The sequence below is a fragment of the Numenius arquata genome, chromosome 2, assembly GCF_964106895.1.
Source record: "Numenius arquata chromosome 2, bNumArq3.hap1.1, whole genome shotgun sequence".
Lineage (NCBI taxonomy): Eukaryota > Metazoa > Chordata > Aves > Charadriiformes > Scolopacidae > Numenius > Numenius arquata.
In genome coordinates this window covers 16,752,497-16,771,700 of record NC_133577.1, presented here as the reverse complement: position 1 = coordinate 16,771,700, position 19,204 = coordinate 16,752,497, and the positions used below count along the sequence as shown (strand labels likewise).

At 36.0% G+C, this 19,204-nt stretch overlaps 1 protein-coding gene across 1 annotated transcript in view; it reads left to right on the top strand.

Annotated features, from left to right (window-relative positions):
- The window catches only part of PRKN (parkin RBR E3 ubiquitin protein ligase), a 606,958-nt gene that overhangs the window by 113,570 nt on the left and 474,184 nt on the right, over positions 1-19,204 (top strand). Inside the window, exon 4 of the mRNA XM_074144656.1 lies at positions 14,885-15,003. Within this exon, the coding sequence (XP_074000757.1) occupies positions 14,885-15,003 (119 nt within the window). The remainder of the gene's footprint in view (positions 1-14,884; positions 15,004-19,204) is intronic.

Sequence of the window (19,204 nt, the reverse complement as noted above, 5' to 3'; positions counted from 1 at the left end):
GAACTCTTTTTTTTTTAATTCAAGTTGCATGTCGTTTCCTTTGTATAGCTTTGTTTTTCAGTTTTGAATAATGGGATTTGTAATGTATTATTTATACGATGATTTTCCTTTTCCAAGAGTTGATAAATGTCACTTGATACATGTTTATTTAATACTTTAAAAAGCTTTGTGTTAAATTTTAAACACTTAAGTTTATATGAGTGCATGCATGTGTGTGTGTAACCACAGTGTGTTTGCTAATCAGTTCTACATGCATCTGTTGCCCACTTTTTCTGATGGTTGTCACTCAGTCTCAGATGCAAGAGGTTGGTTAAGAGGAAAAACAGAAGTTCGTCTAAATTCTAGCTTGTAATATAATTGAAACATAAATTTCACTTATTTCCAGTTACAGAAATGTCCATTTGGTCTGGTTTGTAAGACATTATCACTTCTGAAGACATTGCAATTCTGAGTGTGCAAGTCTTTACATTCTTAAATTCCATATCTACTTCATATACTTTTTTATCCATGCAAAGCATCTATTCTTTACAAATAATAATGTTTGGCAAATTCAGATTCTTTCTAAATGTAGAGGTTGGAAGTTTGAATTATTTTGAGATTTTCAAATCTCAAAGATCTTTCTAGTCTCTGTCACTACCATTTTTTACAGCTGGAAAAAGTGCTTTATGGATGCTAATTTTTTACAGTGAAAGGGTGTTAGTGAGAAGTAACTTGAGTTCAAGTTAATTTCCATTATTTTTATTACAATATTTGTTTTGAAGTATCTTACTGTTAAAATGAACTTTCAGTAGGGCCACTCCCAAATAAAGTGCTTTAATTATGCTGAAATGTTTTATGGGTTATGCTATGCATAATCTCACTTCACTTTATTTCCCATGTGGTAAAAAATTTAATTCCTATTTTGTGAAAGTAAGATGATTGCATTCAAACTTGGAGCTCCTTGGCAGTGCAGCTATCCATATGGTCCCTATATAGAGTGACATTCTTATTAGCTTTTCACCCTTTTGGTGCAAATAAGGTGTAGCATCATTCTTACTAAATATATATACACCTGTGAACGAGATTGATGATTAAGATGAAAGCATTTCTTACTCAAAGAGCAAGGTCTTTGATTTAATTTTTAGATCATCAAAGGCAGGTAAATTTTTATCATTATTTATCATGACCTCTCTGGTCAAACCCTCACACTACTGTCATCTGGTACACAACAGTCCTTATGACATGACAAGCTCTTTCACTTTTTAATCAATACATTGTGGCATCCTTATTGAAAATTGCCAATACTTCTATCTGTTCCCTGTTCTACTTTCTTCTGTACCAGCCCTTATCTTTTTGTAGCTCACCTCTGATATAATACAACAATTTAGCTTTATATATCCTTTCAGGGATAATATTCCTTTCCCTGATCGTTCTTCCTTTATTGTGTGCCTCTTTTTCAGAGTTAAAACGTGATTGCTTCATTGTTAATTTCCTCTACTATTTTTATACCTCTTTGATCAAGTCTCTGGTTCTCATCTCCAACACTCAGCTTCTCTGCTTATTCAAAATATCTCTTTGATAGTATGCCTGTTACTCTGTCATCTTGTTCAAAATCAGCAAATCACAGCGCTGCTGTCTGGTTCTTTTCCTATGTCATGGAAGGAGCGGTTTTGACTAGTGACTACCTATGTTTGCTTTACTTCTGCTACTGCTACTTTCCCAAAATGTTTCCTAGATCCATATCCATCTATGACATTTTCTGCCCTCTAATTTTTCTGTCAGTATCTCTTCACATGTATGACTTCAATATTTTAATTATTTTCAATTAATATAACTATTTTAAAAAGCTTTTCATTGCCATTTTTTACCTGCTGTGTCGTTTGCCACTAGGGTTCAGTTCTGTGTCTTCCTTTTCTGTTTCTTCTGCTGCTCCCATTTTCCTACTGTCATTGTTTTCATTCAAAAAATTGTAGAAAATGAGTCAAAACAATGTTCAGTTGAATTAACTTATTACAAAACTGAAAAGGAATCTACAGCAATGAAAAATTTAGTACAGCATGTGAATATTGGTGTTTAACTGTCACAGACCTTATCTGCCAACAGTCTGTACCAGCTGACTCCTAGGTAGAGCACCATTAATGTTTTCCTACCTGTGTGGGGTCTGTTGTGCAACTGTGGACAAGACATGGATTTCTCAAGTCTTCCCAGAGATAGCAGCGTTTCCCAAGTTTTTCTCATTTCTGCTGAGAATAGACATAGGGCAGTGGAATCATCAATTCGTATAAATGTACGAAACTTAAACAAAGTATTAAATCCCATCTTTTCTAAGTATCCCTGAAGCATATTACATTTTTTTAGTAATGCTTTTGAACCTGAGAAGGTGCATGTGGAATACTAAGCTGTTGCAAAATTACTATGTTCTGTATGGTCAACAATTGGCCATTACTACCAGGTTATTTGGTATATGTTTCTATACATCAGGCAGGATCTTTTTGAAAATGTCTCTGGATAGCAAAAAATATTCAAAATAATAACATTTATTTATAAAAGTAATCTTTAGAACAGTAAAACAAATGAAAAATTAAAAATAGCTGGACAGATCTTACTCTTCTGAATGCTCAAGGGATCAGAACTAATAAAAGGACTGAAAGCATTAACAAAAGAACAGAAAATGAAGAACACTTTTTAAACATTGCCTTACAAGTTATGATCATTTTGTGGTCAACATGGAGACTCTAAAAAATATTGCTGTGGAAGAAACATTCTTCAGAAAATTAAGGTACAGTGCAGAACACAATTAGTTTTTAAAGCTTAAGATGATAGCTTGAAATTGAAAAAAACAGGCAAGGAAGTTCAAGGGAAATACATAAAGATTTATAATCTAGTGTTTTAAACTCTTAGGAATTGCACAAAGGCCTGATGTTATTTAACTGCTAAAGTATCTGTTACAACAGAGCTAAATATCTTCACTATTTGTGGGTCATTGTGGGTAAAATCAAGAGAATAAATATCTATACTATATACTATATACCATATCTATCAGCTTATTTCATGGGCAGGGACACAGAATGCCTCCAAGCAGAGGGCATGGTCTGGGTTGCACCAAAGCAGGACTGTCCCATGTCTTTCCTGTAGCACCCTGGATGTCAAAATAGGTTGAACCACTGCAAGTAAGGTACAGTCTCTCTGAAGGGACAGAGCAGCACAGCGAAATGTAGTAACAGATTATTTCCATCTCGTTCTCACATGAAATACGACAGTGGCTACACTAGCTCAGGTCAAAGATTCATTTAGTGTAGTATCCTATTGGTAGTCCATCGCTTTTGCCAGTAGCTTGTATAAGAGTAAATCCGCCTGGTAATGATATTTTCCTGGGTACTGTCTCACTCTTGGTCACTTTCTCTATACCTCTTATGATTTTGTAGACTTCTATGGTATTCCCATTTAACTGTCACTTTTTTGGGCCAAAAAGTCATAGTCTATTTAAGTGATTGTGGCATGGGTGCTACTGATCATCCATTCCCTCTTTTTTGTATGTTTTCAGTTCTACCATATCCTGCTCTGAGATGGAAAGCGTAGAATTGCACATGCTGTTGAAAATGGAGCACATCATGGATTTTTACAGCATTTGTTCAGCACTGTTTTCTGCGGTTTTCTTTCTCTATTCCTGTCTTAATAATTCCTAGCATTCAATTTACTTTTTTGATTGCTACTGAACATTGAGCTGACATTTACATAGAACTATCTATTATAACCCCAAGATCTTGTTTCTGTGTGGTAATAACTAGTCAAGACCATCACTGTTTGCGTAAAATTATTTTTCCCATGTACATTACCTTACGTTTATCTACAATGAATTTCATTTTTCATTTTATTATTAGTCACTCAGTGTCCTGCATTCTTCAATGTTTTTTTTCCATTTGGGCTTCAATTTTACTACCCTGAATAAAATCATGTCACCAGCAAACTTTGTAATTTCACTGCTTATTTCTCTTTTTCTGATGGTGAATACTCACATCCTAGCACAATTTCCTTTAGGGACTGCACAGAGAAAATTTATCATTTATTCCTGACCTTTGTTTCCTGTGTTTCAACCAGTTATTTGGCCACAAGGGCATTTTCCTTTTTATTCAGTAACAGTGTAATTTCTATTAAAAAACTGCTAAGAAAGTTTTAAAAATGTTTTTGTACCTTGAAAAACTTAATTATCTTTCATAAACTTTGCTACCTCACTATTTATTCCTTAGGTTCCCTGAAAAATGAACTTTTCCAGAATGTTTTGTAATAGGGTAACTCTATAACAAAACTAACAGCAATTCTGTTGTTGCTGCTTGTTACCAGCCTTTCGTAGTTACTGACAATTACTATGTGTTAGCTTATCTATATCTGGACAACATTAGTTGGGTAGAACTGGGCTTTTTTGGACACTAGTAGAAAGCTAATACAAAGAAGTAACTCATTAGGAATAGCCATTATTTTGGCTAAGAGTATGCTGTTATTTGAACTTTCAGTCAAAAGAAACATCTATTTACATACTGTGATTGCACACTAACACTAGGAATAAAATTTAAAACTAATCAGAAAAGCAAAATTTGAATTTTACATTCTGTGCTGTCAAAAAGGTGGTTGCCTAAATTGTGCGTGATCTATGCAGATGCACCTCTGTGAAATGTCATATATTTGTAACTATAAATAAGCTGATACAATCTCATCTTCAATTTGCAAATGCATGCATCCATTCTATAAATTTAAATATAATTTCTTTACATTTTATCATGCATTCTCAAATAAGATGATTTCATGATATTTTGTCCTTTCCATGATATCAGTACTTTGTTTATTGTTGGACATGATATCTGGGATATCACATGCCTGATATGGTGACACCAAGTGGCTCTGCAACTTCTTCAACCTCCCTCCCTCCTTAGGTGTTTAACAGGTTATATCAAAAGCCAGCTGTGGGGGATTTGTGTAACCTTGGATTAGACTTCTGTGAAAAGAGCTGTGTGATGAAGAGCTGCTGGAAGCCTTGTCGGAGGTCTCCACCTCATCCATCCCCAGGGGGCCCACTGGTCTGGAAGCTGCATTTAAGCTCAGGTCCTTACCTTTGTTCCATGCCTGGGCTATGTTTTCAAGTATGCTGTATCTAGATGTACATCTTCTTGATCCTGACCTTGATTGGCTGATTTGGCTTCCTGGCCTGACCTAGGACCAGCCTCAACCTTATGGACTTGCTTGGTGACTACTGATCTGTGTGTGACCATTGCTGCCCTGCTCACCTTGCTCAGGTGTGGTGGGTCTGAGCCCCTGTTGGCCATACCCTGGCTACTGTTTGCCATACCGTCACCGTTGGTGATGTTGGCTGCCCTGTCCTTCCCCTGCTGTGTCCACCCTGGCACCTTAATGTTCAAGATTTTTGGGTGTGCAGCCATCCAGCCATGGCTATTTCCCTAAGTGTGCTGCTGACCATACAGAAATCTCAAACAAGTGTGTGTGTTCTCAAATTCCACTTAGACATAAAGGAGAAACCAAAGCTGTGCTGGAGCTGATCAGAACAACTGGATTTTAATTCGTAAACATTTCTTAGTTTATTTGCTGAAGCTGTGCTCAACTGGATCTGCTGTTCATACTGAAGCCTACACTGTAGGAAACGTGCCATCCATGCTTAGTTTTCTGGAGGAGTTTCGCTTCCCCTTATGTGCTTAGGCTTAAACCCAAAAGTCCCCATCTGCAACTGCAACTAGGCCAGTTTCCACCCAGTTGTGATCAATGTAGGTCATGCTCAGTCCCTTCAATGAGGTAAAAAGCAGCTCAGGTTTGTGGGGAATCTCATGGTTGGTGCATGGTGGTTTCCCCATGCACAAAGGATACATTTGCAGGTAGACCTTCCGATACCCTTGGTCTTGAACACTTTGGTGATGTACAGGGTATCACTTTTTGTCTCCCTTGTATATTTGCCAAGCTTTCAGCAGTTCCATGAAACAACTGTCTTTTTCTGGTGGCTTTTTTTTGCCTTTTTTTTTTTTTGTGTGTGTTTTAGTGTTTGGCAGAATCATCACAATTGTATTTTTCTCTTTTTGCTGCCTTCACTGCTTATTGCTACTACAAACCATGCAAGATGCAAGCTTTAGTGGTGAAGTTTGCTCCTTTGTCTGAACATCAGAGAGCAAACTGAAGGAGAGCATATTATGAGAAGTAAGAGAAGGGTGAAGCTTATGTAGAGGTCAGGAAAGGGAATGAGAGGGGGAAAGGTGATTACAGAAGTTATCTGGGTAACAAGATAGTAAAGGAAGAACTTGGGTGAAGTATGAAAGAAAGTGAAGGTAAATGATGCTGGGGCTCAGAAACGGGAAGCTGAAGATTCTTTCATGATAAAGATTGAAAGAGAAAGCCTAATAAGCCTTTTCCCTTCCTCATTCCAAATTCCAGAAATTTAAAATAGATAAAATACTGGGGTTTTTTTCATTTTTTTTAATTAATAGAAGCCTCCTGGGTTTTTTTGCACACAAGAATTTTGCACTGAGAAGGAAGGAGTTAAAAAGGTAAATGTACCCCCTGTTGCCTTTGTCAGGTGCTTCGGATATTGCACCTCCTACACCAGCATTACACCCTTTTCAGCCAAATTACAACTATTGTTAATATCTTTTTACTTGCCCTTGTTACAGTGACAAGTCCATTTCTTTTTCCTAAATAGCTGTGTTTTCCATATACTTTAATCACCCGAGATCCAGACACATTCTGCAAATCGTATTTGAGGCTCAAGAAAAGGAATTTTTTTTTTTAAGGTTTAGTCTGTTTAATATTGTTACCCATACCACAAAATGCCGCAGCTGTTTATCATGAGTTCTTGTGTACAGCAGCACCAAGTGGGATTCAACTCACCTAATTTTAGTTGTTTGCAATGCAGATATCTCTATCAGACCTAGTAGTCCTAAATCCCCACAACAGACAGAAACAGACCCTTTTAGGTACAATTTATCTGACATATTTATATTTTTTCATACCTACTTTAGGATGAATTGACTCAAAACATAAAAGTGCCCATTTTTCTAACTAGAATATAGCACGACCAGTTTAGATGAATCTAGCTGTCAAATAAATGCCGTTCTCATGGTCTAAATTAGATAGATAGGCATCATAAAGGATAAGTATCATCATCAACAGGTAGAAATGTTTTATAAATTTGTGCATCTGCATGTATGTGTCTGGGGAAGAAAGCCATGTGCTCTAATGAAATATTTACAGGTAAAGATGGGCAGTTAAAAAAGAAAAGATTAGAGGCAGAACATACTGCTTATATCTTTGGAAAGTGAATGGGATCTTTTAAGTCATCTCCCTTTTTTTACGTAAAGAAGTGCAACTTCCACACTTTATGTGGAAATTTTCACTACCTTGAGACTACTGGCCTTACACTGCAGATATTTTTCCTCTTACTGTTTTGAATCAAGCAAAGTCCTTAAAATTAAGACAGTTGGAAAAATACTTTTTTTTCACTTCTAACTAACTATGTATTTTTCGTCATGTGGGTGCAAATTGCCAAAATGGTCTGAAAGGTCTTTGACAGTCAGTCTACATTTTACAAATCACAACTAGTCTAAATGTAAATATGATGGAATCTGAAACAACATTAGCTTTATGTAATTTTCCATCTGTTGAAAGTCTTCCTGTAGCTGTGTCCTCTTTTAAATAGCTGAGTTAAAGGAAAAAGTCAGTAATCATTATCATCTACATGAAAATGCAGTTCAAATGAAAACAGTAGGTTAGCTCCTAATATCCCTATTCAGATGTTATTCACTTAAACAGTCATATGGATGATAATGGGTGTTTTGACTGATTAGAGATTTCAGGATCAGGTCTATAGTCATTATGACATTTTTTTCTGATTAACTAGTCATGCATATCAAAATAATTGGTCTGTGCTATTACTAACATGTATAAAGCTCCCACAGCATGTTCATCATTAACAACACAGAAAAAAAAGAGGTAATTCAGGACCTAAGTAGCTTAAAAATCTAAATGGGGAGACAGTAAAAAACACTGGGATTCACATCAGAGAAAGCTACTTTCCCTTTTTATATAAAACACTCAAGGGAGAGAACAGTTTTAATACTTTTTGTGATGGGATATTTGTGAGAAAATTAGGAAATTAGCTTTGAAGAGGTACAAAAGAGAGAGGATGCCTCATTGGGATGAGAAGACAGATCCCACCATAGATCATAAATACGCAGCCTTTTGCATTCATATCTTTAAAAAGTTTAGTAAGAATTCAGAAAAAATCCCTATTTTGCAGTTTTCACTTTCAAATATCATTAGATAAAGCCATTTATTACTGGCTAGTTTTAGTAAAATGCGTGGTGGTTTCCTCTATAGAGTTAATTTAATTATGCTGCTTTTACCGGCCAAAAAGATTTATAGAGATATGTACCAACAAAATGTGTGCCTCATACATTTACATTATACATATATATGTATAATTCACATATGTACAAGTATAAATATATATTCATACATATTAGCCATACACATTAGCCTGGTCTCTGTTAAATGTACATTGTTTAAAAGTGACCGGAGACATTGGAAGTATAAATGATCATTAAACTGCTTTTAAATACGGAACAACAGATTTTGTCTATCAGACCCACTGCTGCTTTTTAAGTAGGAAAATTCTATCTCAGACTTCTGATATTCAGGTGGAGGTAATTTATTGTATACTTCTCTAAAACCGAACAGGAGGAAGCAGTTGGTCTGATCTTATACAATTTGCAGTGTGGCTTATTCAAACTTTCTGCATTTCTTTTTCTATGGCTAATTTGAAGATCTAAGTCAACAAATAGCAAATACAGTAAATACGCTAGAGAGAAAAGCAGAATCTGAATTAATAGCAAAAACATTGAGAAAGATTTTAATGGAGACCATTGAGAATACACGAAACCTGTCATCTGTGTATCTTGGATCATTAAACTTCAGGCTCTCAGCATACAGCGTCACACCAAATAACCCCCTCATTTGTTCATTTGGGATTTTATAACTACCCATGTTGTTACTTTTCCCCTTGAATCCTTGGCCTAGTGACTCCATCTCTGCAACCCTTTCTATCTGCCATTTTATCTTTCCACAAACTTTTTCACAGCTCTTTCTCACGACTTGGTCATTTCTTTAGAAGGCTGAGCCAAGGTTATGATGGTGGGTCCCTAGACCTTAGACACACTTGAACGCAGATAAATAAGCCCAAGGTGGAGATGGCAGGGAAAAATTCTTACAGGGGAGCTTATGTAGAGGGGGTTACAATACTTAGGATATTTCTGTGTCTCCTGATACTTTGTCTTGCTCCAACACTTTTCTCTTGACCTTTCCCTCATCTCGCTACTCTAGTATTGCCCTCAAACCCACTGTCAATATTTCCAGTTGGGAAGTCATTAGGTTCCTCCAACAATTGCAAGCTTCACTCAAATGAGAACACTGGTAGAAAAAGTGGCCATCAGCACCATGACACCATTTTAATTACATAGTATTCCTTATGATTCTAGCTCAGAATTATTTCTTATATATTTAAGGAGCTATTAAACATCCATAGAAGTGCATGCAGTACGAAATATACTAGAGAAAAATTACTGTTGTTGTTTTTCTTCATCTATCATCCATTCCTGAATGACAGCGCTGAAGGACATTAAACTTTCAAAACTGATCCGTAACCTCCGTAACACCACCTCTGATGACTTAGTTTGAGCAATTCAGTTTACGTAGGACTTAAACTCAGTTTTTTTAAGAAATTATTTCTGGCTATTAGAAAGGAGATATGATGAATTTGCGTTAATATGTTATGTTACTTTATATCTTCTGTCATGTTATTTCATGATTAATATAGAAAGATAATAAAAAATTAAATAATTTATTTCTACCACTGTAGCATGACCTGAGGCTATAACTTATCTCATTTCCAGCCTAGATGATTCTATGATTCTATGATTACCAGAGAAGTAATGAGTAGTAGGTTAGCCTATGCGTACTCCTGCTTTGTGTTCTGGAAGGTCTTGGAACCTTCAATAGCAGTTCTTGATCAAGTAGTTTCTTGCTTTATGTTTTACTGCAGTTTTTGTTAGGAAATTTTGTTAAAAAAATATCAGTACTAGATATTGCTTACAGTTTAAAAATAAAAAAAAAAAATAGAACAAGAAAAGTTCTCCAACAGCTCACACTTATTTTCTGCTTGCTCCCACATAGATAACTAAATTTGATACTTTTTGAGACATTAGTATAATTTTTATTCTTTCAAAGTAAATGTCCTCCTTATTGAATAGAATCCCAGAACTATTGAAATAACTTCTAGAACTCACAGAAAATAAATAATATATGGGAAGAATTGAGGGGGGAATCTGGTGACATTTTTTAAAAGTAATGGAAAACTAGGCGTTTTAAACCTAAAAGTGTAATTGAAGTTTCTGAAAACGTTTGCAGAAAAAATCTAACACTTGCAAGTATCTGAAAGAATCCAAGAACAAGAGTAAAAATCAGCACGAATTTATCAAAGAAAACCCAGATAATGTTGAACTGTGGAGAGAAGAAAGCAGTAGATATCACATATTCACCTTTGTAAGGTTTTTGACAATTTAGCATGGTACTGTAATGAGCAAACTGGGAGTCCAGATATAGGCAAAAATACAGGAGTGTAGCTGTGAACGTGTCTATTAACCAGTAGCTGGGGAGTAGTTATCAGTAGTTCATCATCAGGCAGTTGTGCATTAAATAAGTTTTGCTATGTTGAAACAAGTTATGGGAAGAATTTACCAATGCAGATGGAAATTATTCATTTTTCTGCTAATTTATCACGTAAATAAAATGAAGTACTTTTTTTTCTGTGTTCTAAGATTTTTCTGAAGCTTGTCATACTGGAGACAGTTTCTTAAAAAGTTAGTCTATGATCATGTGCTGAAAAAAGCTTTTGGATCTAAGAGAACCTCAAGTTTGTAAGGTCAGCTTTCTGATGGCATCTTTTTCAGTTAACAGGAAATTAAATTGCTTGTCAACAAAATTACAGATCCTTGTTGCACCATCTTTAAGGATAAGAGTAAGATAATGGTGGACACCCAAAGTAAATGATACTCACAGGACATGCTGATGTACCAGATGGTGTGGGAAAGCTAGAAAAGTGTCCACACAAACAGATGAATTGTTGATGGTGAAAAGAAACTATTACAGGACCCTTGACCCACAAATAAATATTTGGAATATGGACCTGAAAATTGAGATTTCTGTGCCTTTATCTTCTCAGAAGAGAATAAGTACAGATACAGCACATTTGTTTTTCCCTCAGTCTTCCTCCTCCCGTCGATGTATGTAACTGCTAAGAAGACAAGTACTTATAATTTAATTTATTTATTTATGGCTTTCATGCTCACGTTCGGTATCAGAATCAGCATTTATAGACTTCCATATTTTTTTTTAACTTGTAATTTGCTGCGTTTGCATATTCTTCCTGAGTGCCAGCAGTATAAGTTAGTAATGAAAAGCTTTATGAAAACTTATAGGCCATGACTGAATGAGGAAAGTCGTTGAGGTTGGTGCTGTAGCAATTGTAGTGACTACTGGCATGGTGCCATAATTACAATCCTTATTGATGCTGCTACCTCAGGGCTGGTGCATAAAGCAGATTTCTTTGTTTCTGTTTCTCTCAGTTCTCCTCTGAAAAGGGATCCAAGGGATGCAGTCTCAGCCAAGGACCATGCTAAAATACATAGTGACATTAGCAAGTCAGTGAAGAGTTTAGTGCTGGCCATCAGTATAGTACCCTGTGCTGACTTTCAGCATTTGCATTTTTAATTTAGTCTTTGCTATGCCTGGTGATGCTGTTCAGGACATACACCTAATGATGAAACTGCACTTTGTGAGACTGAGATCGGCACATCTACATAAAATGGTGGCTGGATTGCTGAAAATCTCCATTTACACTTTCCTTCTAAATTCAGAACATTCCTCTTGTCGTGTTGTGCCTCTCCAGCAGCCTTGCTATAGCAGACATTTCAAAAGTTATTCTGGGTCTCTGAATAGATCTGTGCTGCTTAACTGCTCCGACTCATTATATTATAAATTTGTTTCTCGTGTTTCAAATTTGTGCATAGGGGATGTGTTTGGGGGTACTTTTTATATTCATGAAAAAGAAAAAAAAAGGAAAGTGCTAAGAAAAATGAATATTGAGCTAACTTACTCTATTTGTGCACGGAGTAAATATCAAGCTAATGCATAAGATTTATCCTCTATAGTAAATCAGCAATATGTCTCATTTAGGCCTCTCCTATGACTGCTGTTTTTTACTGCAGTATTCAGTCATGCTGATTTATGCCATACTATCCTGTGAATATTTTGCAGAGTGTTATCAATAATATAAGTTTATCTTTTGGTGCAGATGGAATGAGCTTAGAACACAAAGCAGGGAGAAAGCATGATTCCTGCCTCAAGTAGTTCACTGTTTGAAATAAACTTAGTATAAAATGTGAGACCAGGACACAAGACTTCAGGGAGTGGAGGACTGGATCAAGAAAGGTATCAGCCCCATTAACCAAATATTTTATTCTGTAAGGGCTCATGTACTCAGTAAGATGGTTCTATTTGACTGGAAGGGTTTCATTAGAGTCATGGCAGGAATCCCTCTGGAGAGTAGGTCTGAATTAGGATCATGAGTAGTGGCATCACAGATCTACTCAGGATAAGTGCTTCTGCATGTGAATAGAAGCAGCAGTCTCATTAATCTCATTAGACTGCCCATATAAGAAATCGGAGCAATGGGAGAGGACAGGCGATACCAAAATAGGTAAAGGACTCTGGTCTCACTTCTTAAACTTGAGACAGAGTCAGGAGTAAGTGGCTAAAATCATCTTGTTTATTGTGGGCCTCTATTAGCAATAGCATTCTTGCTTGCTTAAGTCATGTAGTATTTCCTTTGAATCGTACTACAGGTACTGCCCTTTTGGTTTATTGATTCACCTGCTGATCCTGCATAGTGGAACTGCCAAAAGTAAAATTCAATCATTTGCAAGTGTATTCCTCCTCATTTGCAATACCATAGTTTAGATCTTTGTTGTGGATTCTATCTCCAATGGAGTTTCATTCAGACATGCTCTCAGTCCTAGTGTTAGAAGCCTCAGGCAAAATATGCCTGTATAGAGATCCAAATGTCCAAAATTTTTTCATATTGAGTTTGGAATCACCTCTCAACATTGTACCAGATATTAAATAGCTCAGCATATGCCTTTTTTATTTTAATTGAACTAATTTCAGAACTATGTTAGAGACTGATTTGAGAAGTGTGCTCTCAACCTGTTGAGTTGCACTTACTCATATGAAAAGTTTGTATGTGTATGAATGTATGGATGTGTGTTAATTTTCCCCAAAAAATGTATCAGTTGAAATTCTGTTATGCTTTGTGTTCTATGGTGATTAATATTCCCCAGGGAAGCATAATGAAAGTACTTGATAGATCAGTTGACTAAAATTACTATTGGAGACATCACTGATGTACTCTTACGTAGCATATATTTCTAAAAATTTGATAAACTTTGGTGTGCTTATTTTTACCACGTTATAAAATTTCTTCTTTCAGCAGTGTACATCTTTGAAGACATCTACATCTTTTTTCTTAGAAAAAAAGTTTTTTGGACAACGTAATTCCCTGAAGTTTGAGTTTTGGAAACTAGTCGCACGTGCATGCTAGGACACCTATGAATAGGTGTAACATAAAATTGGTAGGCATTTTCATTGGCGGAACAGAGTGTCTTACCCTTAGCATGTGAAGAACATGTAAAAATAAAGCAAGTCAGTCAGTCTGAAAATATTGCTTCAGTTCATATTTACTGTGGTAATGTTAGGATTCAAATATACATAGAAAGTATATTGCTGATAAATGCAGGGAGAAGTAGGAGATTGGGGAAGAAGACAGTGAAAAACTTCTGATCTCTAAAGGACTGCTTTTGATTCTAAAGTTCACCACTGTAAATGGGTCAAATCACCACAACCATTCCTCTTGATATTGAGAAAAATCTGGTAAAAACTTTATTCTGGTCTCAGTTCAACTTCTGATAATAAGTTTGAGCCTCTGAACTTGGAGATGGCTAGTATAGATTAAGTCCATATTATGAATCTTCCATCATTTTCTGAGGAATAGCAATAGCCATCCTAAAAAGTGGTTTACTCAAAACGGTGATCAGGATTGCATGTGAAATCAAATTCATTAGCATTGCCCCAGGCTTACACAATTCTCTGCATATCATCTTCTGTTCCATAGTTGCACAGAACAGAATGCGTTTCATTTCATTTTCCTTGAAAATTTACTTGGCCTAATATCTTGGCAGCAGTTTACAAACTTTGCTAGGGTATACTGCTGCCAGCAAGAATAAAGAAATGGTTCCTGGTCTTCCAGGAATAAAACTAAATTTGCTAAATTAAATATTTGTTTTCTTGCTGTGATATCAGTCAAACTAATCTTTTAAACTTCATCCAAGGAAATTTTCATGCAATGTGAACTCACTAACACTTGCAGCTAAACAAATTTAGACTGGAAGTAAGATGCAAATTATGTAGAGCTGGGGTAATTAATCTCATACATCACTTGCGGAAGATTATAGTCCGTGCTTATCAGTGGTAAGCTCAAACTCAAGACAGGATGCATTTTCTAGGGGTTATGGTGTAGTTCGCCTATAACTGTTGATCAAGAAGCAGGACTTACTGAAAGGTGTTAAGAACTAGAGCAGGTGAGATAAGAGGATCGCAATGCTATCTTCAGGCCTTAATATTAGTCAATTATTTTTTTTACTTATCACTTATAAAGTCAAATAGAAACCTTTTGTTACAGTTTGTTACTGATTTTCAGTATACATCAAATGCTTATGTTTTTTTTTTCTTTTCTTCCTGACAGGTGTAGCTACTTACAACAGTTTTTATGTTTTTTGCAAAAATTTCTGCCAAGCTGTGAAACCTGGGAAACTGAGGGTCCGCTGCATTGAGTGTAAACAAGGAACACTGACATTGGCCCGGGTAAGCTTGTTTGTTTGTTTGTTTGTTCAAGATTTTGGAGTATATGGAGATTATATATCTGGTTTTATCTATTTACATACATGTGGCTATGTATATATGTATTTCTACTTAAATCTTTTCTTGCTGTTTGTAACTGAGAAGAGTAATTCAAAGATTTGTGCAAACTTCATTCACTTATCTCCATTACTTGCAGTACTCACAAGAAAAACAGCAGACTAGAGCTCCAGTTCTGTAAAGACATTTTTAACTTATATTTTAAGGACTGGTATTTTAATCTGGTAGTATGCACGGAATATACAACTAACTACGTGTGTGTGCTAAAGGGTTGGAATTATAGGAGCTCAAACAAAGCTTGGAGCAGTCTTTAAAGCCAAAGAAACACCTGAATTCATTGCCATTGATTGTGGAATGAGACAAGCAGGCATTAAATGGCTGTGCATTTGAGAATATTAGTCTCAGCAGCCTAGCTCCTGCATGTAAAGTCAAGGAAAAATGATTGTGTCGTGACAGAAAGTTAGTAGGAGATCTGTCAGGCTTGGTTTGCATCCTAAAATGAGAGAGTGTCATTTGACTTGAACATGCAGTCGTGTGAAGTTTTGGAGGGCTTTTTGTCTAAGCGCTGCTGAGTTTCACTGGTTGTGCTACTGGGGAATGAGAGTCCTTCCTCTCTCATAAATCAATGTTTGTCAACCAGGTTTGTTACGTGAGAGGCTTAGGTTTTGCAGAAAACTGAAACTTGCCATGCTATAGATTTTGAGGGGCTTTCTGTGGTATTGGACACATATTGAACTATATGTTGTAATGACAGCACAGAGCGTGTCCTCTGCTAGACACACTGGCTTCCTTTGGCATGCTCACTTTTGGAAATGATGTGATGTTTTGATTTGGAATTGTTATGTTACTTGTATTAAGCAGAAAAATAAATTTCCAAACTTTTCAGTTGTTTCAGTATCTGCTAAATAGTGTTCTTCATTTTGGAGACTTAAAAAAAAATAAATAAATCTCTGTATTGTCTCCCAGGAATTCCTCATAACTCCACGATAAAACTCCCTATTATAAAAAGTTCCAGTATGGCATATTTCTAAACACAATTTCTGTATCTGATTGTCTGGTTTATATGTAGGCCTACGTTTTTTGGCAAATACAGACAATCTGATAATTTCCATTGAATGAGCAGAGCACAGCTGCTTCTTTATTCTATTAGCATATTTTAGAATAGTTTTGAAAACAGAGTAGCTGGAAACTTGTAGTGGAAGAATTTGCTAGTTTCCAGATTGGTTCAAAAAATCCCAGCTTTCAGAAGATTTGAGAAGGTACTTCCACATAAAAGTACAAAAGAGAAAAGGAAAATATCTCTCAGAAAGCATCAAATAATAGGGTTTGTGTGTTTTAGTTTTTAAATAATACATGACTATGAAAATAATTTACGCTTAAGGTTCTGGTTACTTTCTCCCCAAAGCAAAGAAAACCTGTTATTATTCTTTTCCTGTGGAATTCGAGCAGAGCACGATAGTTGAGAACAGTGAATGTGCCAATCCAGCAGTTTGGGCAGGCAGGCCTCAGGACTTTGAAGTGCAATATTTTCACTATGGGCACACTTATTGTCATGAATGTGCTATGCAACAGTCAGTTTGTTTTATAAATACATACCTTCTATCTCAGTCCTGTGGTCATGAAGATTAGGTGCAGATTTGGCATCTGCCTGGACCTTGTGGCCTCTCTTCTCACTTTCTGGTTCGTCTTCCAGGGAGACAGAAAATAATTCCAGCTGGGGAAGCTTGAAATATGTACTAATCCCCATTTATTTTTCAGTACTGTGCAGAAACCTCTCTGCATTAATGCTAGGCAAAAGTGTGGTCCTCGCAGCAAGTGCTTTGTATCTACCCTGCTTTCTTCAATGCATCGCAGTAGGCAAGTTATGTCAGGCTGAAAACATCACTGTCAGTCACTTGACTTTTGTGTACATTTAAAAAAAAATAATGTAAATTAGTCTATTATCCCAAACCCTCTATCTTGCCCTTCCAATCCCACTGGACTATGCCAGTGACTGCTGATAGACATCTTCTCTACTGGTACTACAATTATTTTCCCTTTAGAGAGGAATTAGTCAAAATATAGTTGACACTTTTAAACAAACTATAAAAAAGCTTTTCTGTACCACCATACCACAGATTTGTCAGAAAAGCCATTATTTTTTAAGATTTTTTTTTTCAGTTCTCTGTAAACTGTGCCCGACCTTTACAAGGCAACACAGCAAGTTTGTTGAGGAGCTCTCTTGTGCCATAAGCAGCAAAGCACCATGTAAGCCAGCGTTTGTTACACTAATTCTTTCATTGAGATGAAAGTGAATACCTGTGTAAAACCCACACAAAGCTTTGGGCAGCCTTAACTTACTCTACATGCTAATCCTTTTCCTACCTAAGCCACAAATGACCAACCTAATTAAATTGAGCTTTCTTTTTTTCATGGTGTGTTGACTGACATTTTAAAATATTACTTACTCATTTAAACAGTCTTATTCTAAAACCTTATTTAACTGTCATGCCTATTTGCATACCATTATTTTAATATATGATGCTCAGACTAAATTTATGATCCTACATTTCTATCAAATTAAAGAGCCCCCTGTTTTTATTTTTACTAAAGACATCCATCTAAATATTAAATTTGTAATTTTCCAGATGACACTTAGGTTGGTGTTTTATGAACGTTTCATGACCTAATACTTTCTGGGAGATATATACCAGATTGATTTAATTATAAGAAAACATCAGTCACTGCAAAATATCACCTCTCTCTAGTTTCTCTAATTAATCAAGCGCAAAAGCATGTCCGGAAAGATGGAAGTGTGGGAATCTTATGTGGACCACCTACAAGCCTGCCAGCAACTTTCTTCAAATAGCTCAAAAATTTTAGTCATTAGTTTCTCATTGTTTATACCTTTTGTTGCTTTTAAAAATATTTATTTCATATACATATAATGCTGCAATTTGCCATGATTCAGATAATTAGGGTAATCCTCTTTCCATAAAGAAAAAAATAAACCACCACAAAACCCCCTGATTGTAGCAGTCACATGTACAGTTCTTTTTTTGAGTGATAGCAGTGTTAACATTCATTCACATTGTTAACTCTATAATGAAAAAGGAAAATGCATATCTTCAAATGGAAGGTCTGGATCTGCAAACTGGTATACACCAAGTTATACACATAAAGCCCACTTTTTCAGTGTAACTGACTCTATGACATGCTCCTGGTTTAGAAGACGGTAACATTTACCTTGGTATCTATTTGTTGTAATACAAATTTTAACCAGAGTAAGATTGAAGTGAAGTAATATGACTTTAGGTCTCCATACTCAGCCGCAGGTGCTATGGTGAGGCCATTTCTATGGCAAGGACTCGTGACTCATTACCATCTGGTAAGTCTTCATATTGTGTCCTTGGTATTACTGGTTGAGTTTTCAGTGTATCCTCTATTACAAGTGCCAAAAGTGTTTTGCACAGCTTCTTATATAGTTTTCAAGTGTTCCTTATAGCTCAAAACATTTTTTCAGACCTTTTCAGACATGAGGATCTGATTTGGATCTGATTTTGCTCCCTGCAGCTGAGATGAGACTTAGTTTCTGGCACTGACAGAACATCTGGATTTTATTCAGCAGCTGGTGCATATGGTCCCATTGCTGTCCCTGCCCTCTGCGCTCCAGAGGAGGCTTCTGAACTCATGGGTTTTGTTAAACTGTTCTCTGCCGCTGAACTGCTCTTTCATCATTTGTTGTATCAGGGATATTGCTTTCATCTATTGCTTTTCATCTTAAAACTAGCAAAGAAATGGACATTTGCTGAATTTTTTTCTTTGGCACCACGTAAAGCTTGTCATTAGATAGCTTGTCAGTTAGTGTAGGCTGTGTGGTACATCAGAGTTCTGCATGAAAAAGCACTAGTGTCTTCCAAGTGCCTTCCAGTGACTGACAAATAACAGGTCAGATAGTTCAAGTGCTCTTCCTAATAGACAATAGTGTAGTAGTTTGTATTTGATACTTTCATATTTCCTAGGAAGGGAAAGATCTTTAATACAGTCATTTTCTTTGAGATCTCTGCTTCCTATGTCCATTTTAATAGTTATTTAAATAGGGTGTTTTCTTTTTAATGAATACAAACTTAGCAGAGGTTTTCAGTAATATAAAATAAAAAGGCAGTTT